The sequence below is a fragment of the Canis lupus genome, chromosome X (assembly GCF_048164855.1).
Source record: "Canis lupus baileyi chromosome X, mCanLup2.hap1, whole genome shotgun sequence".
NCBI lineage: Eukaryota > Metazoa > Chordata > Mammalia > Carnivora > Canidae > Canis > Canis lupus.
The window spans coordinates 39,800,549-39,816,494 of record NC_132876.1 but is presented as its reverse complement, the minus strand read 5'-3'; the positions used below and the strand labels follow the sequence as shown (position 1 = coordinate 39,816,494).

Sequence of the window (15,946 nt, the reverse complement as noted above, 5' to 3'; positions counted from 1 at the left end):
CTGAGTCTCCTTTTCCTTTATGTCCAGCTTCTGATAAAGTGCTGCATAAAAACACATGCTTTTTGAGTGAATGAATGAAAAAACGAGCAAAACAAATATGAGTCTCTCCTCATATGTTCTATGCAAGAATCTTTGGAGGAAACCATAGAAAAACAATTTCCAACCATCAAGAAACTTACAATTTTGTTTGGATGACAAATTTCAGTAATGTCATACAACTAGAGAACAGGAAGCTGTCTTGTTTCATGCAAATTTCCAACTAAAAGACCTCAGGAAAGGAAGAGAGCCACAGGGAGACTCATAGGTGGTGGTGGGGCCGATTTGCCCTTCAGGAAATATTTGGCAATGCCTGAAGACATGTTTATAGTCTGAGCACAGGGAGTGCTGCTGGCATCTAGTGGATAGAGGCTAGGGATGCTTCTAAAATGTTCACAATGCTAAGGACAATCCCCTCCTTTCCCCTCTGTGACAAAGAATTCTTTAACACAGAATGTCAGCAGTGTTGAGGTTGAGACATTCTGGGGTAAAGGTATTTGGAAAGGCAAAGGTCTGGGCTGCAGCTGGGAGTGAGTGCTTGGAATTGAGTTCACTGAGACTTCAGCCAACTGACTCTATGTGATTAAATATGACTCTAGTGAGAATAACAGTAGTAATAGTTCGCATCTATTGAGCACTTTCTGTGCTGGCCACTTTACATACACCATGAGGTTTAATTTTCAGAATAATACCTTTCATTAGATTTCAATATCCTCATTCTACAGATCAGTGAAAGTAAGCCTCAAAATACTAAAATGACCAGATCACCAAACTAATGAGTGACAGTGTGAACTCAAATCTGTTTGCTTCAAAGGTGTGACACTAGTTCCATTACGCACTTTGCTTCTGTGTATCCTCATCTGTTTCTATATGGAAAAGAGAAGGAAAAAAGAAAGAATTGCCTGGATGATTTCTGTCAGTTATTCAGACAGTTACCTCAATTTTTTTCTTTATTTTGTCCATGTAGACATGACCTATGATATTGTATTAGGTTCTAAAAATCAGGGACTCCTGGGTGGCTCAGCAGTTTAGCGCCTGCCTTCAGCCCAGGATGTGATCCTGGAATCCTGGGATCGAGTCCTACATCATGCTCCCTGCATGGAACCTGCTTCTCCCTCTGCCAATGTCTCTGTCTCTCTCTCTCTGTCTCTCTTTCTCTGTCATGAAAAAAATAAATCTTTAAAAAAATAAAAAACAAAATAGGATAAAAAATAAAATAAAATTCTAACAGTGTTGCTTTCATTAAAACAATGACTATTATGGGTATGTTTCAAATCCCAATCGATTTGTTAAAACGAAAATGCTTTTCTTACATTCACTGACAGAGAAGCATTCTTCTCTTGGGCCAAAATCTGGCTTTGCTTGCAAATCCTAGCGGTGCTGGATCCATGGTTTCTCTCATTGCTTGTTTATTCTGCCCTGCACTGAGCAACATGATGAAGAGGAGAAAAGTGCCTTTGATTACATTTTAAATTAAGAATTGGGTGTTTTCTTCTCCAGTGGAGAAAGCTCGGGCCTCCGGAGACTCATTTTTCTCTCCAGTCAGTAAGCCACCTGTAACTGCCAGCCTGACCTCACACTTACAGATCTTGACAGGGAGAACCTGTAGAAAAATGGGGGAGTGCTTTTCATGAAGCAGGTCCAGGCAAAGCTATACCATCAAGTCTACAAAGTGATTCTTTCCTGCTTCTGCTGCACCTCTGTGTGTGCACCTTCTGTGTGCCCTCTTCTCTGCCACAGACTCACTGTATGACATCAGACGATTTATTTCACCCCTCTGAGCCTCAGTTTCTTATCTGTCTGACAGAGATAAGAATCATAACTGCACTCTGTCTATAAGATAGATTTTATGTAGCTCAAACTATGACTAAGAGTAGTATTGGAGTCAGAAAGGCCCGGATTCAAATGACAAGCCCTTTGCTTGTGTTTCTTGGGCAAGTTACTTAACTTTCCTTGACCTCTTTTTCCTCACCTAAAAAAAAAATATATATATACATATATATATACACACACATATATATTTATTATATATATTTATTTTTATAAATGTATAATTTATATATATTTTTATATGTGGAGATATTAATAGTACCAACCTCATAGCATAATAGTAATTAAATGAGAATAGGGCATATAAAAACTGCAGCCACAGTCCCTGGTACACAGTAGGTGCTCAGTAAATGGTGATGACTACATGAGTATAAAGCCTTAGTAAGATAACACACTAGGCCAGGCTTTATAATGAATCATAAGGGAGTCTTAGTCATAGGACCAGACTAGCTGTGTGTTCTTAGGCCAATCACTCAACTCTTCTGAATTTCAGTTTCTTCATTTGAAAAGTGGACATAATATTAGTACCAATGTGATAGGGATTTCACGAGAACTAAATGGGATAAAGTATGTAAGGCACCTAGCACAGTACATAGTAGTATAAATTTATTATGTAATTTTTGCCAAATGAGAGCAACCATATTTTGCAACATAAAAAAGTGGAGTCTTCCAGTGGGACACAATATTTGAAATCAGGAATAAGCCAAGATGTATGGTTCCTATACGAAAGTCATCGAGTGAATCAAGGCCCCCGTTGGAGTTCGGGGAAGGAGTAAAGGAGCCTGCACTGAGAGGCAGAAGAGAGGAAGATAGGAGACAGAGGTAGAGCAATAGCCTACATCCCATACCCAAGTGGAACCCACCATAATCATGGTGAAGAGGAGAGGGCAGCATCATCCTAGGCTCAGAGATCCCATTACTGTGAGATTGGAAGCCCAGACCACAGAGCCGCCAAGCTACTCCTCTTCCATGCAAATGCTGATTGTGGGGGCCAGACCATGGGATCATTAATAGCTGAAATAAACAGATCATATTTCAGTTTTATACAGACAGATAGCCTGGGTCTGGCTTGTTCATTGTGGTCTGTCTGAATCTATTGGAAAATAAAGAAACCCCTACATTTTAGAGAAAATTTCCAAAAGGCGCTGTCAGCAAAATGGTGCAAGGCAGGAAATTTGTCTTGGGTCCCACAGTCAACTCCTCTTTTTGTCCCTCCCTTTCTCCAGCATTCTCCACTCAGAACTCTTCTAATTTCCCACTCAGATAGGACTAATACTAATTTAGAGAATTATTTTGCTTTTTCTCAGGAATCAAAACTTTCTCAGTGCGCTAAAGGAATCCTTTTAATGATCAGAGTTCAACTTAGTTTCATACGTAGGAAGAGACACTGATAGACTCTTCTGCCACTGAAACTGCATCATGAACCCTATTTTCAAATACTGCTATTTAGTCATTTCTTAAATCCTTACACTTTTAAATGAATAGTTGGTTTCTTATTGAACAAATTGCCCCAGTAGGAAATTGTTCTTGCATTGCTATTTTCCCCCCTTTTGATTTTGAGTTGCTGCCTCTTGTCACTGTTTTCTACTATTGTGTCATGGTGGCTTCTCCTCCTTTCCTTCGTGTAATTTATAAAAACAAATTACAATGGTCCTGATGAAACAGGTCATTTGAAAAGCTTATTTTGTGATTGGGAATTGTAAACAAGACCTCCTGTGCATTTGCCTTACATCAGTAGATGGCAGCACACCCTCTCCTGTGAAGGGTAGTGGACGTGGAGACGCCATTTTATTTGTACAGCAGTTAAATTCAGAGGCAGAAGCTCATCAAAATTGTTGTCTTTTGGTAATCTTCATGAAAGGATTTATTTCCAGGTTGTTTTTTTTTTAAATTCTGCATTCCAAGGAAATAAAGGTTAAGTAATTTACTACCACAAAACCTCATTGACTGAACCCTGCCAATTGAAATTGGTCATAATTCAGAAAGTGGCTTGGGCTAAAGCTTATTTGCTTTTATTCAGTCTATGGAAAAGAATTTGCTCAGCAACTTAATAGTAGAACTTTCTTAGAAGACTATAAACTCCTTAATAAAACAATGGTTTCAAAGGACTTTAAAATTGTCATTTTGTTACAAAAGAAGAAGACGACAACAACAACGACAAAGAAGTAGTAGTAATAGTAGTCGTCGTGTCCAGGCCCCTATCCATTAATAGCTGACTTGAGTAAGAACGGTTCTCAGTGATGTAGAAATCTATAAGACAATTTGAAAGATGAAGTGGCAATTCAGAAATTGTTAAATTTGTGGCATTCTATAGTCGTAACTCAATTAAAATACATTCTCCAACCTCTCTCTTAAAATATGGGGCATTTACCAAAGGAAATGCCTAATTTTATTTGAGTTCAATTCAACAGACATTTATTGAGTAATTCATGTATTTCTCACATAACATTGTTTGAGGAGGTACTGAGGATACAGAAATGAATGAGACCTGACTTTTGTCTTTAAGACACAATCTGTAACAGGATGTCAAATATGTAGAGATGGGTACATGGTGTATTAAGTGTAGAGAAGCAGAGTAAGTGCAAAGGTGAGAGAGAGAGAGAGAGAGAGAGAGAGAGAGAGAGAGAGAGAAGATACAGTAGTATAGAGAACAGAAATTATTAACTTTATTCCAAAAAATCAGGGAAGGCTTCCTTGAAGAGGCACCATTGAAGCTGAATTGAAGCATAAATAGGAACTTGGAAATTTAAGAAGGACATTCCAGGCAAGAGAATAGTAAGTATAGAAGGTATGAAGGCATATGTCTAGGAGTGCTAAATTATTCAACATCACTTGAATATATAATTGGTGGTAGGTGGTGGGACTGGAGTCGTAAGAGAAGAAGCTCAACTGTCAAGCAAGAGCTAGCTGTTCATGAGCTGCAATTTGTTATGGTCAAAGCAGTGAAGGTCTAGTGGGGAAGGGGTGGATAGGATAAGAGACGGAGAATAAAACAAGAGTCAGATATAAAGAGCCTTGTACTCCATGCCAAGGAGTTTAGCTTTACCCTGTAGGCATTGGGAGAGCCATCGAGGACTCCTAAACCAGAGAATCTCATGATCGGGTTTGCACTTAACAGCATCCTACCAGAGAGAGGTGTGGAGTCTGGACTAGAGTGTGAAGGGGCTGGCAGTTGGGAGTGCAATTAGGAGGATGTTGGGATAGCCCAGACAAAAAATGATGAGGGCCCAACTAGAATAGTAGTCACAAGGAAGGGACAAAATGAGAAGGTCTCTAGGAGGTGAACAGATATAAGCACAGGACTTGGTGGACAACTGCGTGGGGGTCAGTGAAGGTGAGGGATGAGACAGAGGTGACTTCCAGATTTCATACTCTGGCTACTGAGTAGACAGATAGCAGTACCATGGACTGAGATTGGAAATGCAAGAGAAAAAGAATTATAACAACTCACATATTGTATATGTCTTATTTAACTTCACTGAAACATGGACTACTGTTGTAAAAAACAAACCACCACTACCAACAGCAACAACAAATCTAACAACTTGATGAACAGTACAGGACTGAAATTTTTTTAAAGAGTTTATTTATTTATTTATTCATGAGAGACACAGAGAGAGAGGCAGAGACACAGGCAGAGGGAGACGCAGGCTTCCTGCGGGGAGCCTGATGTAGGACTCGATCCCAGGACCCCGGGATCACGACCTGAGAGGAAGGCAGATGCTCAACCACTGAGCCACCCAGGTGCCCCCAGGACTGAAACATTTATTTTTTTAATTCAAAATATACCATCTGGGATCCCTGGGTGGCGCAGCGGTTTGGCGCCTGCCTTTGGCCCAGGGCGCGATCCTAGAGACCCGGGATCGAGTCCCACATCGGGCTCCCGGTGCATGGAGCCTGCTTCTCCCTCTGCCTGTGTCTCTGCCTCTCTCTCTCTCTCACTGTGTGCCTATCATAAATAAAAAAAAATTTAAAAAACAAAATATACCATCTACTGGTAGTTCTGAATCAACACCAGGTATTGTTTGTAGCACACAGTTTAGCACTTGAATACATACTTTCTTGTCCTCATTTATTTGGTCAACAAATACCTATTCAGTGATGGCTGTTATTCTAGGCACTAAAGTTACTTGAATGAAAAGACAAGGTTCCTCCCCTCAAGAAGAAACATGAGAATCTCAGAGGCATGAGAGAATAATTCACAAAATAGGATGACTTGAGATAATGTTTAATAAATAGGAATTCGTGGGTTAGCCAGGAAAGGGAAAAGGGGAGCATCTGCAAAGACCTAAGCCTTGGATAGTGATAGCATTACTAGGACTTAAAGTAGGAGGGATGAGGAGTAGAGGAATTACATGAGATTAGTATGGTTAGGTAGGGATTGGTTGGTGGTAGAGAGTAAAGAGCCCTCTATGCCAGACTAAGAAATTTGAACTTGATTTTGTAGCGAGGAGGAACTTTTGAGAAATCACAATTAAGAGTGAAATCACTCTGAAGTAGGACGACTGTACATCTCAGTTTACCCAGGAAAAGTCTTGGTTTTGGGAATTACATGGTTACCCTATTCCAAAAGTGTTGCAGGAGATAGAGAAGGTAGAGTGTTGAGGTAGGTAATTACTAGTGCAATTGTTTGGACAAGAAATGTCAAGGGCCTGGAGCTATGGCAGTAGCCATGGCATGAAGAAGAGGGAATGAATAAGAGCGACAATGAGAAGGTAGAATCTACAGACCTTCTCTTGATTAGTTCGTGGTGTAAATCTTACCCTACTGACTCTATGCTTCTTTAGAACAGGAGCCATGATAGTAAGATATAACTCAAAGGTAGTGATACTGATATGTTTGCTTTAAAAAAAAAAAAAAAAGGAAGGGAGAGCCACAGGCATCCAAATAAATGATTCCCTTCAAGGCAGTCCACTTGAGAAGCTGAACCCATATTCCCATGATGCTGCTGTGGCCTGGAATTTTTCTGCACCTATTTGAGCACTGCGTTGAAGAGTCAATGGCACTTATTTCAGATTTGTCCTGAGTGGTGGCAAGGATTCATCCTCTGACTACAGGATTTGTTATTTTGAATTAACAAAACCAATGTTTTTTTTCCCCCAGAGCCACACATGATAAATTAATGTTTTTCTTGCTTATGACCTTACTCTACAATGTTTAGAACAGTCTATAGAAACACAGAGTAGATTGGTCATTGCCTAGGAATGGGTTGGAAAGCCAAGGGTGGGGTGCAGGCACAGGTAGGGAATGAAGAGTGACTGCGAACAGGTACAGGTTTCTTTCTGGGATGACCAAAATGTCCTAAAATTAGACCATGGTGAAATTTAATAAATTTGCACAACTCAGATAATTTACTAAAAGCCATTGCATTGTACACTTGATTTTTTCCTTTTTATCAAAAATATTTGGCACTGCTTTTGCTGCATCCCAAGCAATTTGATAGGTTGTATTTGATTCTAATTTAGTTCAAACTATTTTTAAATTTCTCTTGAAGTGTCTTCTTTCACGCGTTTTATTTAACTATCTTGGAATTTTCCAATCATCTTTCTGTTATTGATTTTTAGTTTATATCCATTATGATTAGAAAAGGCATTTTATACGATTTCAATCCTGTAAAATTTGCTAAGGTTTGTTTTGCTTAGCAAATGGTGGTCTACCCTGGAGAATGTTCCATATGCACTGGAGAAGGATGTGTATTCTTCAATTGGTGGGTGAAGCGTTTCTGTATATGTATTAGCTCCAGTGGATCTAGAGTGTTTTTCACTTCCTCCATTTCTCTGTTGATCTCTCTGGCTGTTCAATCCATTATTGAAAGTGAGCTATTAAAGTTGCCAACCATTTTTATATTGCTGCCAATACTTCCCTTCACTTTGGTCGATGTTTGCTTCATATATATGGAAGCACTGATGAATTGTACCCTTTATTTTTTTAAAATAATTTATTTATTCATTCACGAGAGAGAGAAAGAGAGGCAGAGACACAGGCAGAGGGAGAAGCAGGCTCCATGCAGTGAGCCCGACGTGGGACTCCCTCCCGGGTCTCCAGAATCGTATCCTGGGCTGAAGGTGGTGCTAAACTGCTGAGCCACCTGGGCTGCCAGAATTGTACCCTTTAAATGAGTGAACTTCATGGTGTGCAAATCATATTCCAGTAAAGTTGTTAAAAAATACATGGAGTGCAGGTAGGCTCCTGGGTTTGAGGATGCAGGTTTTCAGAAAGCATGAGTCTCATTACTTTATGATTCAACTTTGTTCTTTATTAGACCCCATCACCCTTAGCACAGTACTGGGTTCATGGTAATTGCTGAAGAGGTACTTGTCCAGCAGAACTAAATGTAGTGTAGTGCTCAATTTTGCTCCGATTCAGGCAAGATAGTGATTTTATTAAATAGTGCATATAAGATCTTAGATGTTTTTATCTCCAAATCTACAGTATCCTTTTTTGGGAACTTTTTTAAATGTTGAGTTGTGTCCAGTCCTTTTTGTTGATCAAACATCATCAATTTTGACTATAAAAGCAGCATGGGTTATTACTACTACTTTAATTAATATATTACTGTTTGTTACTTTAATAAAATGTATTATTAGCCATATAAATTATAGAAATTGCATGGGAATATTGCTTCAGTGTTTTATTTGTCATTGACTCTAGCATTGCAAATTTTAGTATGAAATAAAGGGAAATGAACCAATCAATTTAAAGCTCTCTCTCTCTTCTTCTTCTCTCCACCCCCCCAAATTCAGGAAGCATTGTGAGTGTCGGTGACCCAAAGAAAAAATACACAAGATTTGAAAAAATAGGTCAAGGGTAAGTGATTATTGAAAGATAAGCACCAGAGATATACATTCAGATTCAGTAATAGCCTAGGTTATATTTATGTTCTGCGTTCTCAATATTGGTCTTTCTAGCTGACAGAATGTTAATTAATCGAGGAACACATCCTGCTGGAATCTGCACTAATGTTGAGCCAAGAGCAAATTGTTTAGGGACATTTTAATCCTATATAGTTAGAAGATTCACACTGATTTCCCTGGAAAAGTAGTAGGGTTATAAAAACCTCTAACTTGTTTTTTTTTTTTTCACATGTATAAATTATTTATTTATTTATTTATTTATTTATTTATTTATTTATTATTTTTAAAACCTCTAACTTGTATGAAAATCCCTTTTATCCCTGTCTCCCCTATATCTCTATGGATGTTATGCTTAAGATCCTGTTTCATTGTCAAACTGTAAAGTGACAGAGTAGGGGCAGGGAAAGTCCTTACTGAATAGTCCAGAGGAGGGCAGAGTTGACTATTCAAGTAAGGAGGAAACAGATCAATAATCCCTAAATGATATGGAATTCGTCATTTTCATTTAGCATGCTTGTTAAGAATAAAGATCCCCAGGCCTGACTGCCAGAGATTTGATTCAGAAGTCTGGAGTGGGGCCCATGAATTAGAACTTTGGAAAAGTTCCTCAGAAAATCCTGATCCTCAGCTAGACAAGGGAACCAAGGGCCAGATCATTCACTAGAGCTAAGGGTGGGAGTCATCAGTTCTCTAAGTCAACTCTAATTAGGCATGTTTCTCAGATCTCAGTATGAAACTGAGAGTAGGCTACAGTGTTAGAAACGGGGAAATGTTTTTTAAAATCAAATGAAGTGCTCTTAAGAGGTGTCCTTAAATGGGGAAGGAGACAAGATATTTAGATGGATCAATTACTGTATGCCAGGAACCAAGATAATACCCCAGAGGCCTCCTGGCTGAGAAGGAAGGGATGCAGCCAATGTGCCTACAGAATTATGCTAGCCCTTCAGCCAGTGGAATCTATTTTCAGATAAAGGAATGGTAAATTTCTTCTTCAGGTACTTCATTGCTTTTTCTTGGATTTTTGTATTAAGTTTCTTTTGAAATTGCTGACTTATCTCAGAAAATAAGGGAAAGCATTCATTAGATATTTTGGCTTGAGAGTAAGAGTCTTGGGGCACTTGTGGGGAATGTGCCTGGTTTCTTTCTTAGGTAGGAAAATCATAAGAGGGAGGCAGAAGCTCAGGGAGAAAGATATAGCCAAGTCTTTTCTTCCAGTGGAAACCATAATGCTGCTGCATCTGGACTTTCTAGGGGGTAAGATACATACCTATTTGTGCTTTCACTTCTTTCTTTGTCATTTCCTATCACTGGTATTCTTATTTGCTCATGGAAAAAAAAGAGTTTTTTTTCTCTAGGGACCCCCATCACCTAACCAGTCAAATCGTATTTCTGCCCATTGCTCTAGAACGAGGCTATCTACACAGAACTTTAGGTGATGATGGAGATGTTCTATATCTGTGCTGTCCCATACAGTAGCCAGTAGCATGTGTGGCTTTGGAGCACTTGAAATGTGTCTAATGCAAATGAAAAACTATGTATTTAATTTATCTGCCTTTCATGCATTTATTGAGTGCCAGTTATGTGCCAGAACTTTTCTAAGTGCTGGAGAGACAGAGATAGGTAATGATATGCGCCCTTGGGGAACATAGAGTCTATAGTGGCAAATGCTTGATAGAGGGATACATAAGGTACAAGAAATACATTGAGACAAGTCTACTCACTCCACTTGAGTGCAGGGCAGGGTAGGCTTCTGTAGCCATTATTTCCCACCAGGAATTTTCTTTCTTCTTTTTTTTTTCAAGATTTTATTTATTTATTCATGACAGACACACACGGAGAAAGAGAGAGAGAGAGAGAGAGGCAGAGACATAGGCAGAGGGAGAAGCAGGCTCCATGCAGGGAGCCGGATATGGGACTCGATCCCAGGACTCCAGGATCACGCCCTGAGCCGAACGCAGCGGCTTAATTGCCGAGCCACCCAGGTGTCCCCCTTCTTAACTTCTAAGTAAGGAAGCTGTACCCTTCTAGTCCATATATACACCTAAATTTGCTTTCTTAATGCCCAAAAGGTAAACACTTCAAGGCCACTTAAAACAACACAGTATGAAGGGGACTTTAGAAAGCAAAAGTTGCCTTTTCGATCTTACTGTCATCTTCTGGTTGGTTTTTGGGTAGAACTAACAATAGGAAGGGATACACAATCCACAGAGAAACAGCAGTTAAGATCGTTGCTGTTCAATATGGTAACCCTGTGACCAGTGAGCGCTTGATGTGTGTGGCTTCTCCAAATTGAGATATGCCACAAGTATAAAATATGCTCTGATTTCAAAAACTTAGGATGAAAAAATGATGCAAAATATCTCATTAATAAATTATGTCTTGGTTACATGTTGAAGTGATATTTTACATGTATTGTGTTAAATACAATGTATTATTAAAATTAATTTTCTCTTTTAACCTTTTTAGAATATTATTCCCTCTGCAAAATTTAAAATATGGGTCACCTTATACTTCTAATGGGCAGCACTGCTCTGGTTGTAGGTCTTAATGGAAGCTATTTATTTATTTAAAAAGTAGGGTTTTTTTTCAAGAGTTGTGTTTTGGGGAGTGCGAGGTAGAAGATGTTATAATTTTGTTTTGATCGTGCTTTCCCACTAAGACCCAACTGAGCCAAACGAGCACTGAATTTTTAAAAAGAAAAAAGTAAGAGATGGTTTCAAATATCTCCCAGATACCAGGTAATGAAGCAAGACTGATTTCTCCAAGAACAAATATTAGGCCGCCAAGCAACTTTGCATACCAAAGAGATTTCCCCTCCTGGTTATTTATGCCTCTGACCTCTGAAGGTGCAAAAGGAAAGTTGTATTTCTTCATAACTTTGTAAAACCTTTATAATCTGAACTGAAAAGTTAAAGCAGAACTCCTGCCTGCCACTGCAGAAAGGTCCGTTTTAAATTCCCAGCTAGTTCATCATTTTAAAGAATGTTGAAGGGATCCCTGGGTGGCGCAGCGGTTTGGCGCCTGCCTTTGGCCAGGGCGCGATCCTGGGGACCTGGGATGGAGTCCCACATCGGGCTCCCGGTGCATGGAGCCTGCTTCTCCCTCTGCCTGTGTCTCTGCCTCTCTCTCTCTCTGACTATCATAAATAAATAAAAATAAAATAAATAAATAAATAAATAAATAAATAAATAAATAAATAAACAAGTCCTTAGAGGGCAGCCCCGGTGGCTCAGAGGTTTAGCGCCGCCTTCAGCCCAGGGCGCAATCCTGGAGTCCCGGGATCAAGTCCCACGTCAGGCTCCCTGCATGGGGCCTGCTTCTCCCTCTGCCTCTCTCTCTCTCTATGTCTCTCATGAATAAATAAATAAAATCTTTTTAAAAATTAATAAAAAATAAACAAGTCCTTAGAGGGGAAGGAGTCTCTTCCTCCCTCCGGTGCTTTTGTGCTTAGTAGCTACCCCCTCCCCCCAAAAAAGGAAACAATTTTTTACAATTTCGGTCAACAGCAAGAGTTTACCTGGCCAAGGTCAAAGACCTACAGAGCTTCTCCTGTCTGCCTCTCCCATCATTCTGGATCTGTTTTTGCCTCAAGAACTATCTATGAAACAAACAAGAAAATGTTTGTCTTTCTAGCTCTCCTTTTCTGCCCTGTCTTTTCATGTGTATATACATGCCTGTCTTGCTCTTTCTGTCCCTATCTCTCTCTCTCTCTCTCTCTCTCTCTCTCTCTGTCTCAGTATATCTTCATCCTTTTGTTCTCGTGACTTGATCTGATTCCTTATCACTTGGGTACTTGTGTGTGCTGCACAGCTGTCTTTTTCATTGTGTTGGCTTCACCATGCACTGCCCGTTTTCACAGATGCCCTCGACCCAAATGGTTGTGATATAAAATCAAGATGCATTTCTGAAAGCTTTTAAGATATCATCTAGTAATTGAAATCTACTTATGTACTGTGATTTTAGCTTGTATTTAATTTGCTGATTTTGTATTTTCATTCTTAGTGGAGTTTTGCTCTCTGTTCATAATTTTTAAAGTGAATGAGCAAAATATTGATTTATTTCTTGTTAGATCAAAAACGAAAACCACTTAAATTAATTTTCTTTTTATTTAAATTGCTCCCAGTGGATTTATCCGTGAATTACTGTCCTCAGACAAACTCATCTTTGCTTTCAGTATATAGAGTTTTTATTTTCTTTTCATTAAGTCTGTGTGGTTTTTTTTATTGTTTTGCTTTACCTATCACAATGGTGAAATTCAAACCTGGGTCTGTAATCATTTATTTGGTGCTAGGAATAATCAGCCCCCATATTCCTTTTTTCAGCTTCAGGGAGCACAGTAGCTTACTCTTGAGAGCCGTATTTGAGAAGAACCTCTCCATTAATCACCCTCATCTACTTGGAAAGCCAAATTTTTCCAGTATTGGTTTCTGCCATCCCAGCATTCAGGCCCAGGGACAGAGAACTGGCCTCCATCTTCCATAAATCAAGTTCAGAATTGCGTGTCTAATCATTTGAGGCCATAGCTGTGAGTCGAGTGTTAAAAAACGACATTATTTCACCAGATTTCTGTGAAAAGTATTCTGTAATTGGCCACCAAATCTAGATATTTTGAGCAGATGTATGTAAAGTTTAAAAAAAAAGAGGAAAGGAAGAAAGAAAAAAGGCCTAGCACCCTCCAGATTATCATTGACAACATGAGTTTGTCAGAAATCTGTCTGGCAAATCCTATGTAATTCTCAACGAAGCAGTAGCCGTGAGGTTGCGGAGGGCTGAGTTGACTAGCGTCGGCAGCTGTCCTCACAGATTTCTCATTAATGTATTTGGATTCATTTTTAAGGCCTTTCCTTCAATGAGAATGCACTGAAAAACAGACCCCTTTTCTCTTCTGGTTTCGTGCTTGCTCTCTCTTCCACTTTGTAATAGACAACTATTTTTGAGGACGCAGTTCAGGGAGAGTTTGGATCCAGTTTAATGAATGACTGTTTAAATCGGTGAAGTTTTACTGACTGCCTACCACATATAATTCACAGAACATAAAATCATAGTTAAGAACCAGGCCCTGGGAGTCACAGTGATCACTATGCTTGCTGCCTTTATGAACATCCAACAGGAAGAGAATGAAAATTACACCAAGAAATCAGTGGGGACCCCCCCTCCATCCCAAACACATATGCACTTTCTTCCCATAATTTTATCCACACACTATTCTTCACTGCCTTCCACTCCACAAATCTCTCCCTGGCTGCCTTGGCCCTAACTGATCTCTTCTGCCTTCTGTCCTGAACCTTACAGTGTCTATCTGCACCAGCATACATAAACCACTCATAAGTTAGTTTGTCTAGCCATGTAAAATTGCTTGAAACTTAGAAAACCATGGAGGAAGAAAGGGATAATTTTTGGAAAAATTGAAGAAAACCAAAGAGCCCAGATTCTGAGCTCAGAGGTCTGTGGGCAAATGAATTAATTTCCTAGAGCATCCATTTCCTCATTCATAGTAAGCAGAAGGTATATACCTCATCAGGTTGTGAGAAGTGAAGGAGAGGATGCGTTTAAAGTGCTTAGCACAACATGGCACATGGCTAAGTGCTGGGTAAATGCTAAGTATCATCAGAGGGGAAAGATGCTCACAGTTACTATTTTATAGAGCAGAATAAGGCAGGTAGCATGACATAATTACAAAGAGCCATGGGGACGGAGAGGAGGTACAGATTGTTTATAGCCAGGGAGAAGGTATGATGAAGGATCCTTAGAGAAAAGTACATTTGAATCGTGATTTGAGGTGTAGGATTTAACATGTGGGGATTATGGGCAGTTTTGCTGGAAGGAAACCAAATAAGCACTTCCTTCAGACTGTAGATTATATTTGCTTTGGTATCCTTAGGGCCTGCAACAGCGTCTAATCCTTTCTGTATAAAGGAAATCCTTAATAACTTTTTGATGAATGCGTATCAAAAAGATCAAAAGAGTGAAATCAGCAGTACCTGCCTCATAGACAAACCTGCAGTTTGGCAGGCGAGATAACAGGAAATAATGCTATAAAGATCTGTTGGGACTGTGTCATGAAACAAAGTGAGAGATACAAGCTGAATTGTAATTTTTATTTGTTTAATTTATTTAAAGTAGGTAATACTGGGCAGCCCGGGTGGCTCAGCGGTTTAGCGCCGCCTTCAGCCTATGGCCTGGTCCTGGAGACCTAGGATCGAGTCCCACGTCAGGCTCCCTGCATGGAGCCTGCTTCTCCCTCTGCCTGTGTCTCTGCCTCTATCTTTCTGTGTCTCTCATGAATAAATAAAATCTTTAAAAAAATAAAAATAAAGTAGGTAATACTTGGACAAGGTGTAACACTCAGGAGGGTCATAGGAATAGACAGCGAAAAGTAAATGTCCCTCCAAGCCTTGTGCCTTACCATCTCTATAATCTTGTATAAAGGAAAGCTCCAGAAAAGATTTGGTACTGGCTTCTTAAGTAAAGCTTTCATAGATTTTCTGCACACACACACACACATACATGCACACACACACGTGCACACACCATTTGTGCGTGAATATATGGTCACACAATGACATAGCTTTTAAAACAAGTTTTTGACTTATCTGAATATGTAAACTGTTAGATACCCAAATGATGAATGTATATGATATTTAATGTGTTAATCACTCTCATTTATATATTTAAAACCACACGTTATATAAAGTAATGTGTAGATTGGGAGAGATTTTTCTACTCTCACATTTCATGAGGAGTATAATTCAAAATCTTCCTATGTATCTTTAACATCATTTTAAAAAAGATTTTATTTATTTATCCATGAGAGTCATAGGTAGAGAAAGAAGTACACTCTTCTCAGGGAGCCCAATGCGGAACTCAATCCCCGGAGCCGGGGATCACACCCTCAGCAGAAGGCAGACGCTCAACCACTGAGCTACCCAGGCATCCCAACATATTTTTTTTTTTTGTAATCATTAGAGCCCCGTTCTGAATCACCCAACAGTTATCCAAGTGCATCATTTGAATTTCATCTAACATCTTTCAATATAATATTTTTGAATCTACATACTATTCTGTCCCTAAATATTTTATTTCTGGTTGCAGTTACCCATTCCTATAACATTAAGAGGATTGCTTTCTGAATCGGTTTTATAGGTGTATATTTACATCTTCACAACATAACTCTCTCCTATATCACTTTTTAAAACTTCTATTACACGGCAGCCCGGGTGGCTCAG

General features: G+C 39.3%; 1 protein-coding gene across 17 annotated transcripts in view; it reads left to right on the top strand.

Annotated features, from left to right (window-relative positions):
• PAK3 (p21 (RAC1) activated kinase 3) overlaps nt 1-15,946 on the top strand; it is a 267,243-nt gene that overhangs the window by 204,542 nt on the left and 46,755 nt on the right. For all 17 annotated transcript variants that reach the window (XM_072816521.1, XM_072816518.1, XM_072816519.1 and 14 more), the window contains one exon: nt 8,610-8,673. In XM_072816521.1, coding sequence (XP_072672622.1) covers nt 8,610-8,673 — 64 coding nt within the window. The remainder of the gene's footprint in view (nt 1-8,609; nt 8,674-15,946) is intronic.